Here is a 12,500-nt window from a genome sequence, read left to right on the forward strand (position 1 = left end):
ACTTTCCTGAGCGTCTTAAAGCTGCATTGCCTAAACTGAATAATTGCTTGGATGGATGTGTGTGTGAGAGGCTGGTGACTCAATACCCAAGCGATGACGTTTTTTAAAGATGCGGGAGCTTCACTATTGGCGGCCCTGTCCGTCTGTCTCCCACTAATGATTTCCGGACTCGAGGTGCTTAACTCCCATAGGTCCGCATTCTCCTCGGGTATCGAAGCTCCCTAGCACCTCTTCCTTAGCGATTTGTTTTTGGATATGGGTGGTGAGCGTCCATTTATACGTTCTTAATGCAGAGTATGGCCATGTTGGAAGGACTGGTGTAAAACTGAATTAGAGAATAAGGTGTAATAAGTAGACTAACTCTCTAAGGAATAGGTGTTAGGGAGCTTCCTTAACCGACGAGAATAGGAGCCACATCTCACCATACCACGTCATTCACGCCACATAGCAGTGCTGGCGAGGGACATATAGTGCGTGTGTGTGTGTGTGTGTGTGTGTGTGTGTGTGTGTGTGTGTGTGTGTGTGTGTGTGTGTGTGTGTAATGAGAGTTATTTAGAGTACATGTGTGGAGGAGAAGATGACTGCTGTGTGTGTGTATGTATGTATGTATGTATGTGTGTGTGTGTGTGTGTGTGTGTGTGTGTGTGTGTGTGTGTGTGTGTGTGTGTGTGTGTGTTTGTGTAATAAGAGTTTCATGACTGGTGTGTATATATGTATGAATGTATGTATGTTTATTTCTATGTGTGTGTGTGTGTGTGTGTGTGTGTGTGTGTGTGTGTGTGTGTGTGTGTGTGTGTGTGTGTGTAAAAGCGAGGTCAGGTGAAACAGCTCAAATTATGATGTACTGTGCTTGAGTGACTAAAAACCAAGGAGACGCAGGCAGCATCCCAGCCAGAATGAACTTCCGGGTCTTTCTCATTAACGTTCCGGCCCCGTACTCCTTTCACATTAACCTGGTGCTAGTCACGAAGAAGTGCATTTAGGGACGTCTATTGTAATTTCACTCGACTCAAAATTGCCGTCTCTTCATCTTGCATGCTGAGAGATTAACACTAGAATATGATGCTAGTCACGAAGAAGTGCTATGGAAATCTAAATCTATCTGTCTATCTATTTGTCTGTCTCTCCCACTTTACTTAGCTTCCTGTCTGTCTATCTCTATCTGTCTGTCTATCTATCTATCTATCTATTTATCTATCTATCTGTCTATCTACCTACCTACCTACCTACCTACCTACCCACCTATCTCTGCCTACCTACCTACCTTCATACCTACCTACCTACCATCCTACCAGTCTATATATCTATCTATCTATCTATATATCTACTTACTTGTGTCTATCTAATATCTGTCTATCTATCTGTCAACCTACAGACCTACGTACCTGCCTATCTATCTATCTATCTATCTATCTACCTACCTATCTATCAATATCTATCTATCAAAATATCTATCAATCTATCTATCTATCTATATTGTCTGTCTGTCTATCTATCTACCTATCTACTCCCCCTCTCCACCTTTTTTCCTCATACTTCTTCACACTAAGAAAATAAATAATATCCAGCCAGACGCTACACTATCACGGGCGGAAAATGGTCAACACAATTTCTTCACTTTTTCTCCTCTCTCTCTCTCTCTCTCTCGTTCTTGACATTTTCTCTCTCTCTCTCTCTCTGTCCCCTTCCTTCCTTCCTTCCTTTCTCGATTCCTTTCTTTCATTCTCCCCCCCTTCTCTCTCTCTCTCTCGTAAGCTGCCTAGTGTGAAAACTTTGACATAAAACTTCCGGAAAAATTCATCCATGTGAGAAACAGATGTCCTTTCTTTTATTACTTTCTCTCTCTCTCTCTCTCTCTCTCTCTCTCTCTCTCCCTCTCCCTCTCTCTCTCTCTCTCTCTCTCTCTCTCTCTCTCTCTCTCTCTCTCTCTCTCTCTCTCTCTCTCTCTCTCTCGCAATGTAGCATCCATTTTAGCACGTCAACACTGGCTACACAAACGCTTATTATCATTTTTTTAATATTATCGCTTTGTTAAAAAAAAATGAAGTGAATGAAAAAGACAGAAAAAGAGTTAGACTATTTTTTTAAAGACAAATATTAGGACAGGGAGGCTCCAAAAATAGATAGACAGATAGATAGATAGATAGATAGGTCGGAAGGGGTTAAACAGACAGCCAGACAGCCTCCCATGGCCATAAAAATAACAGCCCCATACCTTCCCCTCATCCTCACGACCCGTAAATCACCGTCACGACTTTAACCACCCTCTCACCATCGTTAGGCCAGCGATACGACCCTAACCCACTACCCCTGCCCATGATTCACCTCTTTACCCCCCCCCCAAAAAAAAAAAAAAAAAAATGGCTCATAGAAAAAAAAGACAGTCGCAAAAACACCCCTAACTATATCAGAAAAAAGCCCTCGGAACACATACACCCATATCTTACTCACCTAATCCCAGATCTTACCCATCTACACCCAGATCTTACCCACCTACACCCTACCCACCTACACCCAAATCTTACCCACCTACACCCAGATCTTACCCACCTACACCCTACCCACCTACACCCCAATCTTACCCACCTACACCCAATTCTTACCCACCTACACCCAAATCTTACCCACCTACACCCTACCCACCTACACCCAAATCTTACCCACCTACACCCAGATCTCACCACCTACACCCTACCCACCTACACCCAATCTTACGCCCTTCCTCGAATTTCATATATAGTGTAAGTGTAGGCAGTTATGAGAGAGAAATTGGTGAGGGGGGGGTGTAGTGAGTGAGCCTGCTTCTCTTTCTCACTCTCTCACTCGCTCACTTTGCCATTCTGTCTGTCTGGCTGTCTATTCCCCCCTCCCGCACTCTCTTTGTATGTGTGTGTGTGTGTGTGTGTGTGTGTGTGTGTGTGTGTTTCTGTTTCTGTCTTTGTCTGTCTGTCTGTCTGTCTGTCTGTCTCTCTCTCTCTCTCTTCCACCGAAAATGCAATAACGAAGCTTTGTTTTTAAATCATCATCCAGAAACAAAAAACAGAATTATAAAACAGAAAAACACCTTCATACGCTGAGGGAGGGGAAATGTGGCAGTGTGTGGTGTGGCAGTGTGAGGTGTGGCAGTGTGTGAGGTGTGGCAGTGCGTGTGGTGTGGCAGTGTGTGTGGTGTGGGACTGTGGTGTGGCAGTGTGTGTGGTGTGGCAGTGTGTGTGGTGTGGCAGTGTGTGTGGTGTGGGACTGTGGTGTGGCAGTGTGTGGTGTGGCAGTGTGTGTGGTGTGGCAGTGTGTGTGGTGTGGCAGTGTGTGTGGTGTGGCAGTGTGTGTGGTGTGGCAGTGTGTGTGGTGTGGCAGTGTGTGGTGTGGGACTGTGGTGTGGCAGTGTGTGGTGTGGCAGTGTGTGTGGTGTGGCAGTGTGTGGTGTGGCAGTGTGTGTGGTGTGGCAGTGTGTGTGGTGTGGCAGTGTGTGGTGTGGCAGTGTGTGGTGCGGCAGTGTGTGGTGTGAACAACTGAGAGGTGTTTTTTGGCAGTGTGAGGTATGCATCCTGTGAATACATCAATACTCCTAATGTATTTCTTTATTCCTGATGGAGTGTGTACGAAGAGGGGTACTGAAAGATGAGGTATGCATCCTGTGAGTATTCCTAATATATTCCTCTATTGCAGATGAGGTGTGTAGGAAGGAGAGTATTGAAGGATGGGGTATGCATCCTGTGAGTATTAATGTTTTTTTTCTTTTAATTACAGATGGAGTACGCAGCGAGGCAGGTGTGAGGAGTGACGTCACACCACCAGGTAAGAAAATCCAAACTCCTTTCATCCTCATTTTCCTCAGTTTATTAGGCTTTGTATCATCTATTACTTAGTGTGTTATGGGGTAGTACATATATTACACCTCTCTTCAACTCCACCAAGTAATTCTTTGTGTGTTCAGGGGACGGCTTCTATCCTGCATCATTTATTCATTACCCACTCTCTCTGTGTTTTATTTAGTACACCTTGTCATCCTTTTGAATGTTATGTATGTTTTAATATCGACGCAGATTGCAAAAAAAAAAAAAAAGGTATAAGAATTGCCTAGTGTGACTGATCGAGGACAAAAGAAAACACTAGTAACGAAGAAGTGTTAGGGAGCCTCCTCATCCCACGAGAATACGGGTCTCTGTCTTGAGGCTTCCCTTGTTGTTCCTCCCCATACAGTACATAGTCTTTAATAATTTTTTCTTTTTAAACGAACGTAATCAGATGCCGTCGTAATTTGGCCTCTGAAAACCCGTGAGTCAGTGTCTTATCCCTGGGGAAGTGGATCCAAGGAGGACTGTTGGTGTAATGGGTAAAAATTAGACTCCTAGGGCTCTTCTTTCACGCAGGCAGTGGCCATCCAGGGTCCCAAGCAGTGTCGGTATGCACGATCACAGAGTTTTACCTGGGCAAGACCGGGTACCCCTGCCGGTATAGGATATTAGGACACTGAATTCTGTATTATATTTTCCACAGGTATGATGATTTATTTCGAACAATAATCTTAAGTGGGGTAAATACTTTCTGTGGCACTCAGCGATTTGTTTTGGTAGGCAAAGTAAGGATGAAACAGTTAACTCTGGGATTAACCCCATCACTGTGGTAACGGCATTTTTAACCTATTCACCATAATTACCTGATCATTTTAATCGGCTTAGGAGAGACCCGTGACGATGAACAGGTTAAAAAAAGACTATGTTAATCCCCTCCCCATCGGTCCTAAAACTCGCTCTTAAGCTGAATATAATAATCGAGAGAGAGCAATAGTAAAATAAAAGACGGTAAAGGTACAGGGAATAAGGGCTGAGTAGAATGAATGTGTGAGAGAAGCAATGATGACAGTCTGAATGGGGAAAGCACAAGCAAATTGACAGTATGGTGAAATGTTGAAATAAAGGGGAGAGAAAGAGTAATGAAATAGGTGTGAAAAAATGCGCAGATTGGCCTGGGAGGAAGGTAGAGTCCCGGAGGATTGTATAAGGCACTGATTAAAACTAGACAGGGGAAAGCACCAGGAATTAGCAGTGTGTGTGGTGAACTGTTGAAGTATAGGGGAGAGTAATTAAATGGATATGAAAAAGTAAGCAGGTTGACCTAGGAGAAAGGTAGAGTCCCGGTGGATTGGAGTTAGGTATAATTCCCTAGTATAAAGTGGACGGGGAAAGAGGAGGGAGAGAGAAGTGTGTGTCAGTCACTGAGATATTTGTCTTGATGTAAAAAGAAAGATAGATGATATGATACTAAGTTAGGGAGAAATACGGGGAAATAGTTGGGGAGGAAAAGGGGGAGTTTTAGGAAAGGGGAAGGGAGTGTGTAGGCCAGATATTCACTGTAAGAAGCATAGGGGAAATGAATAAAGAGAAGAGGATGGTGTTGTATGCATTCTTCATGGATCTTGAGAAACTATATGACAAGGTAGATAGGTAATGAAAGTGGAAGGTGCTGAAATGAATGGAGTTGATGCTGAGTTTTTAAATGCGTCTAGAGTATGTATGAGGGAGTAAGGGTGGCAGTAGAATGGAGGAATGAGGAAGGTGGAGGGGGAGAGGTTAGGAGGGGGAGACCGAGGATGAGATGGAGGGATAAAATGGAGAAGGATATATATATATATATATATCTCTCTCTCTACTTGCCCCAGACGTGAGAGAGGCCAGCTGCTGCCTCTCTAAATAAAATCTTCTGCTCCGCCTACCTACTCTAAATCCATCTCCACTACGGATTTCCCTCCACCTCTTACTTTCCTCCCTTCTCTCCCTCCCTCCCCTCCCTCCCTTCTCCCTCCCCCTTCCTCCCTCCCCCTTCCTTCCTGAATGCCTTCTTCCTCTCCCTGGCCTTCCCATCTCCTCCCTCTCGCTACCCTCCCTCCCCTCCCTCTCCCTCCCTCCCTTTCCCCCCCTTCATCTCCCTACTTTCCCCTCCCTTCTCGCTCCCTCCCTTCCTTCCTCCTCCACTTCTCTACACTCCCTCCCTTACCCTCTGTACCCAGCCTTCGTCCTCACCCTGCCTACTCTCTCTCTCTCTCTCTCACACACACACACACACACACACACACACACGTCTCCCCAGCCTGTCCCAGCATCCCTTCGCTGTCCTCCCATCTCATCCTAAGCGCTCTCTCACAGTTCATCCTTTCCTTCCAGTCATTTCACTCTGTCACTTCCTCTCCCACACAGAGTCAATCTCCACACGCATTTCTATCATTTCCTCAGTCGTGGTGCTGGAGAGAGGGGTGCCTTCGCGTGGTGGCACTGATATAACCGAGCGGCGCCTCTGCCCGGTTAAACATGCGCCCCTCAGCTCCCTCCCTATCCCCCGAAAGGAGGATGGTGGACTGCAGGGGAGGGGTAACTTCAGCCTGCAGTCCACCGGGTTCACGTTTAGATGACCCTGGGGCTGCTACTATTAATACTACTGCTACTATCATTCCCGGTAAAGGGGTGGCCACAAACAAATCGCCTCCATGTCACTCACTCGATTTACATACGATAAATTTTAACATCTTCTGTGCGTTTATTTTTGTACAGGAGAAAAATCAAAACATTTTTTGTATTTCACCGACACAGGCGCTGACGAGGAGCCTGTCTGTCTGTCTGTCTGTCACACACACACACACACACACACACACACACACACACACACACAATTTCGCATTTCCTCTCCCCAGACAAGAATCCCTAACCCCTTTCAGCTCAGGTGATGGCCAGGTGTAGTCAGACTGGAGGGTGGATACGACTAGTAACCAAGGAGACTCATTCCTACCCCAAAATTAAGACTCAGAATTTTTGCGCAGATGAAAACAAACTATTCCAACAACATATCGAGGAATTTAGAAGAGGCCAACCATCCACTCACTCGATGTTGTACTGCCTTCAGGAGACTTTACACTCAGAATATTGTAACGCACGAAATCATTTAGTACGTTGGGTGGTAACCATATACCCAAATGGCGCCTGGTGGTTTAAGGGGTCAAGGGGCTCCAGGCAGAGGGGACCTGGTGTGGTGTGAATTCGAGGGAAGGCAGGGGTTTGTTGTTCACGTAATGCTACTCAGGGGCGGGCGAGGTTGGTCACTCTCACCTTAAATATCGCGTACCCTAAGCTTTGGATGGAAAAAAAAAAGATGATAATGATGATGATAATAATGATGCTGATGATGATGATAATGGTAATGATGATGATATTGATGATAATATTGATGATGATGATGATGATGATGATGATAATGATGATGCCGATACTGATGATGATAATGGAAATGATGATTATATTGATGATGATGATGATTGTGATGATGATAATGATGATGCCAATACTGATGATGATAATGATGATGATGATGATGATGACCAGAGCTGCAATATAAGCGTGCAGAATAATGAGGCAAGCTGTCATGTTAAGTACACACTCTCTAGTAGCTGTTCTTTAATTTAGGTCACTGAAAAGAAAGACAGACAGAGGTATTTTTCAGACCAATTTAGGACCAATTAAGGACCATTTTGCTTTTAGGTGGAAGGGTGGATGGTGTGTGTGGTTGTTATGGGGTGCGTTGGTGAGAGGTGTGGTGGTGAAGTGAGTGAGAGGGCGAAGAATGAGAGGAATGAGGTGATGATGTGTGGTTTTTTGACGTGAGATGAGAGAGTGAGAAGGCAGGTAAGGAGAGAGAGAGAGAGAGAGAGAGAGAGAGAGAGAGAGAGAGAGAGAGAGAGAGAGAGAGAGAGAGAGAGGTAAGGAGACAGGCTGATTACGGTAATGAGAGAAAGGTGAGAGCAGGTGGAAGGGCGGCAGAAAAAGGTGAGACAGGTAATGAGAGGGGAGGTTAGGCAGTGATGGGTGAGGCAGGAAAAGAGAGAGAGAGAGAGAGAGAGAGAGAGAGAGAGAGAGAGAGAGAGAGAGAGAGAGAGAGAGAGAAAGTTAGTGGTAGTGAGGAGAGAGGAAGAGGGGGAGAATGGGGTGTTGATTTACAAGGTAGTTGAGTAGTTATTATTATTATTATTATTTTTATTATTGTTGTTGTTGTTGTTGTTGTTGTAGCCGCAGGTTCATCTGAAACTTGAACCCGATGTACTGCTGTTTTTTGTTGTTGCTGTTGTTGCTGTTTAGTCCCGATCTATTAGGCCGAGCAAACCCGTCGACCACAGGAAAGCAACTGGTTCTGTGGGGCCGTCCTACAGGTATAGTACAGTATATGCACCGTGTAGGGATCCGGCGCCCCCTTGTGGTAGACAGCGCCTGGGCAGGGTCCAGACAGGGCCCTTCCCACGGCGAGGTGCGGGGAAATATAAGGAGGTTCTGCTCCCGGGTGAACGTGAGGGGCGTTTGGATAGCCAGGCAGTGGAGCTGCCTGGTTAGATCGGTGCCACCACATGAAGGCGTCCCTCTCTCTCAATCATATATAAAGAGATTACAAGGGCAGTGCAGTTAAAAGATGCCTAACTAATCTAGAATGAAATTGTGTCTGGTCTAAGTCTAATTCCACTAAAGACCTTACCAACGCGTGTGAAAAAAGAGAGAGAAGTGGTACGTGAAGGGATGGGGAGGGGAAGAGTGAAAGGCTGAATAGTGAGGGGATGATGATGATGATGATGATGATGATGATGATGATGATGATGATGATGATGATGGGAAGGTGGGAGAAGCACAGTGAGATGTGTGAGGGGGTGAGGGCTGATGATGATGATGATGGGAAGGTGGGAGAGGCACAGTGAGATGAGTGAGGGGGTGAGTGCTGATGATGATGATGATGATGATGATGATGATGATGATGATGATGATGACGATGATGATGATGATGATGATTGATGATGATGATGATGAGAACAGAGAGATACGTAAGGGTGTGAAAATGTGAAGGAAAAGTGAGGTGGTGAGGTTATGAGTGAAGCAGTGATGAGGGAGGAAGGGAAGTGGTGAGGTGGTGAGGAAGAGACAGTGAGGAATGAAATGGTGAAGACTAAGAAGTACGTGTGGTGGTGAGTGGTGATGAAGAACAGAATAAGATGACGAGAGATGATGTGGTGATGAGTGAGGCTGAGGGATGAAGAGGAAGGTGGTGAGGGGGGAGGGAATGAGGAGTGAGAAGAAGAATAGAGGAGTGAATAGGGAAGTGAATGAAAAAATGATGATGATGAAAAGTTAAAGATGCTGTTATGGAGAGAGGTGATAAGTGAGGTGATTAAAGGTGAAATGAAGTGATGTAACAAGAGGTTATATAACGATCCAATCTTTCACTACAGTTCTTTCATCTTAACTTGGCCCAGATTTTCATTCTTTTGTAGCTCACTTCACTTAGATCAGAGGCAGAAGAAGACAATACTACGGCTCTACATCCTTTCCATAGCACTTCTTCGTGACTAGCACCATCTTCTAGCGTAAATCTAGTATAACAACTCAGCATTCAAGGTGGAGAGATGGCAATTTTGGGCCAAGTTAAAGTGAGAGGAGCATAAACTTTTAGAACTGAGTATGCAGAAAAGAGAGATGGTAATTTTAAGACAAGTTGGAGTGAAAGGAGTATAGATTATTTTTGGTGGTACAGGAGGGGTAATTTTAGGCCAAGTTGGAGTGAAAGGAATATAGATTCTTTTTGATGGTCAGAGAGGGTAATTTTAGGCCAGGTTGGAGTGAAAGGAGTATAGATTCTTTTTGGTGGTACAGGAGGGGTAATTTTAGGCCAAGATGAAGTGAACGGAGTATCGAATCCCCTTTGGTCTCTGCCTTCATTACCCAACACTGCTGAGCTAGGACTGGTCTGGGTCAGGAGGGTCCCCCAGGAGACCATTTAGCAGGTCTTTGGGAATTACTGTGGGGGGAACACATAGAGGAGAGCTTAATGAGAAACGAGGCTTAATTTGACTGGGGGAGTCTCTCTCTCTCTCTCTCTCTCTATTTATCTGTGTGTGTGTGTGTGTGTGTGTGTGTGTGTGTGTGTGTGGTTACGTGGAGAGACAGACAGACAAATGTGGAAGCGAAGGAGCACTGCGATGTTGAAGTGGATGTGATGGAAAGCATTAGGAGAAGTACTTTGAGGTGGTTTGGCCATGTGGAGAGAGTGGAGAGAGAGAGAGACTGTATGTGAGTGAGGTGGAGAGGGGGAGAGGGAGGGGGAGGCCGAGGATGAGTTGGAGGGGAGGGGAGAGGGAGGAGGAGGCCGAGGATAAGATGGAGGGGTGGAGTAGAGAGGAATATGAGAAAGCGGGGTGTAAGCTGCGGGGGACAGGGCGACATGGAGGCGATTTGTATGTGGCCACCCCTTACGAAATTGTGGCGTCTGGCTACAGATATAGACTGATACACTGATTTCTTGGCAATAGTTCTTTCACCTTACTTGGTCTTGATTTTCGTCCTTTTGCGACTTATTCCATGTAATTCAGTGGCAGAAAATGACATTGCTACAGCCCTACGTCTTTTCCTTGCACTTTTTCGTGACTAGCATCATATTTTATACCCTGTTCACTTTAACTAGGCGTCAAACTGCCCTCTTTCCATCTTGAATCGGAGCTGTAACAGTAGAGTAACAAGAATATGATGCTAGTCACGAAGAAGTGCCATGGAAAGGATGTAGAGCCTCAGCATTGTCTTCTGCCACTGAGCTACGTGAAATAAGCTACAAAAGGACGAAAATCTGAGCCACGTTAAGGTGAAGGGACTGAAGCGACTCTCAAATCTGCTTTACACTGCATCTACTGAATTACGTGATTGTCTCCTGCTGGTTAGCTCTTGGTGATGGAGAGAGAGAGACGCCTTCATGTGGTGGCACTGATATAACTGGGCGGCTCCACTACCCGGTTATGCAGCGTCCCTCAATCCCCTCCCTATCCCCCAAAAGGAGGATGGTGGACTGTAGGAGGAGGGCAACTTCAGCCAACAGTCCATTGGGTTCACATTTCAGATGAACCTGAGGCAAGAACAAGAACCAACAACAGCAGCAACAATAACAACAACAAAATCACCACCACCACCACCACCACCACCATCACCACCAACTACTACTACTACTACTACTACTACTACTACTATAATTATTTTTTCCATAGACGTTTCCCTTCGACATGATGCGTCAGGGAGGAAAGTGATGGACATGCCCCAAGTTTGAAGAAGACGCAGTGGAATAGTAAAACAACTTTCACCCCATCGCAGCCAAGTGCAATGTGTGATAGCGAGTCGACCCAATTAGCAGGTGTGAATAATTCCGTGTAAGGTTAATGAGGGAGCCAGTCAGGTGTCAGCAGGTAACGGGGGGGGGTGCAAAAAGTTCGTCTACCGTTCCACTGCGTCAACCTCATCCGCCACTTTCCTCCTTAACGATTTTTTTTTTCTCTGTGTCTACTTAACACTTAGAGCATGTTCGTCACTTTCCTCCCTGACGCATCGTATCAAAGAGAATTATTTTGGGGGGCAGGGAAAGATACCAAGCCTCTCTCAGCTCAGAAATATTAGTCAGCAGAGGAAAGCGACAAGTACCAAGCCTCTTTCAGCTTAGAAATATTAGCCAGCAGAGGAAAGCGAGACCCCAAGCCTCTCTCAGCTTAGAAATATTAGCCAGCAAAGGAAAGCGACAAGTATCAAGCCTCTTTCAGCTCAGAAATATTAGTCAGCAGAGGAAAGCAACAAGTACCAAGCCTATTTCAGCTTAGAAATATTAGCCAGCAGAGGAAAGCGAGACCCCAAGCCTCTCTCAGCTTAGAAATATTAGCCAGCAGAGGAAAGCGAGACCCCAAGCCTCTCTCAGCTCGGGAATATTAGCCAACAAAGGAAAGCGACAAGTACCAAGCCTCTCTCAGCTCAGAAATATTAGCCAGCAGAGGAAAGCGACAAGTACCAAGCCTCTTTCAGCTTGGAAATATTAGCCAGCAGAGGAAAGCGAGACCCCAAGCCTCTCTCAGCTCGGGAATATTAGCCAGGAGAAGAGGGCGGGACACGAACCCCTCTCAGCTCAGGAATATTAGCCAGCAGAGGAGAGCGGGACGTAGGAATATTAACTAGCAGAGGAAAGAGAGATACCAAGCCTTTCTCGGCCCAGGAATATTAGCCAGCAGGGGAATGGGGCACGCAGGAGAATAGAGGACACGAATTTCTGTCCCCGCCTGTACGGTACGGTTACTAATGGCGGTGTGAGGTTGAGGGTGACGTGCAATCAATTATTCTCACACTGGATACGCGACATCGGGAAAGAGGTCACATATGCATCCGTGGAGAGTAGAGTTTAGTTCTGTGTGTGTGTGTGTGTGTGTGTGTGTGTGTGTGTGTGTGTGTGTGTGTGTTTCTGTCTCTGTCTGTCTGTCTGTCTGTCTGTCTGTCTGTCTGTCTGTCTCTCTCTCTCTCTCTCTCTCTCTCTCTCTCTCTCTCTTTTAACGCAGAGCTTAACACCCGCTAATACCAATACACCAGTCCTGTATGAGACAGCCCTAGCATGTATTCAATATGGACGGTGGGTGTTAGCGCCGAAGTGGTGACATGTGGAGGTGTAGGAGGACTACTGGG

General features: G+C 45.8%; 1 protein-coding gene across 1 annotated transcript in view; it reads left to right on the forward strand.

The window, feature by feature from the left end:
* The window catches only part of LOC145396079 (uncharacterized), a 102,463-nt gene that overhangs the window by 52,210 nt on the left and 37,753 nt on the right, over positions 1 to 12,500 (forward strand). The window contains exon 2 of the mRNA XM_080269545.1: positions 3,748 to 3,795. Within this exon, the coding sequence (XP_080125671.1) occupies positions 3,748 to 3,795 (48 nt within the window). The remainder of the gene's footprint in view (positions 1 to 3,747; positions 3,796 to 12,500) is intronic.

Source organism: Coenobita brevimanus, chromosome 34 (assembly GCF_032717465.1).
Source record: "Coenobita brevimanus isolate Jiangsu-jjx chromosome 34, ASM3271746v2, whole genome shotgun sequence".
Taxonomy (NCBI): Eukaryota; Metazoa; Arthropoda; class Malacostraca; order Decapoda; family Coenobitidae; genus Coenobita; species Coenobita brevimanus.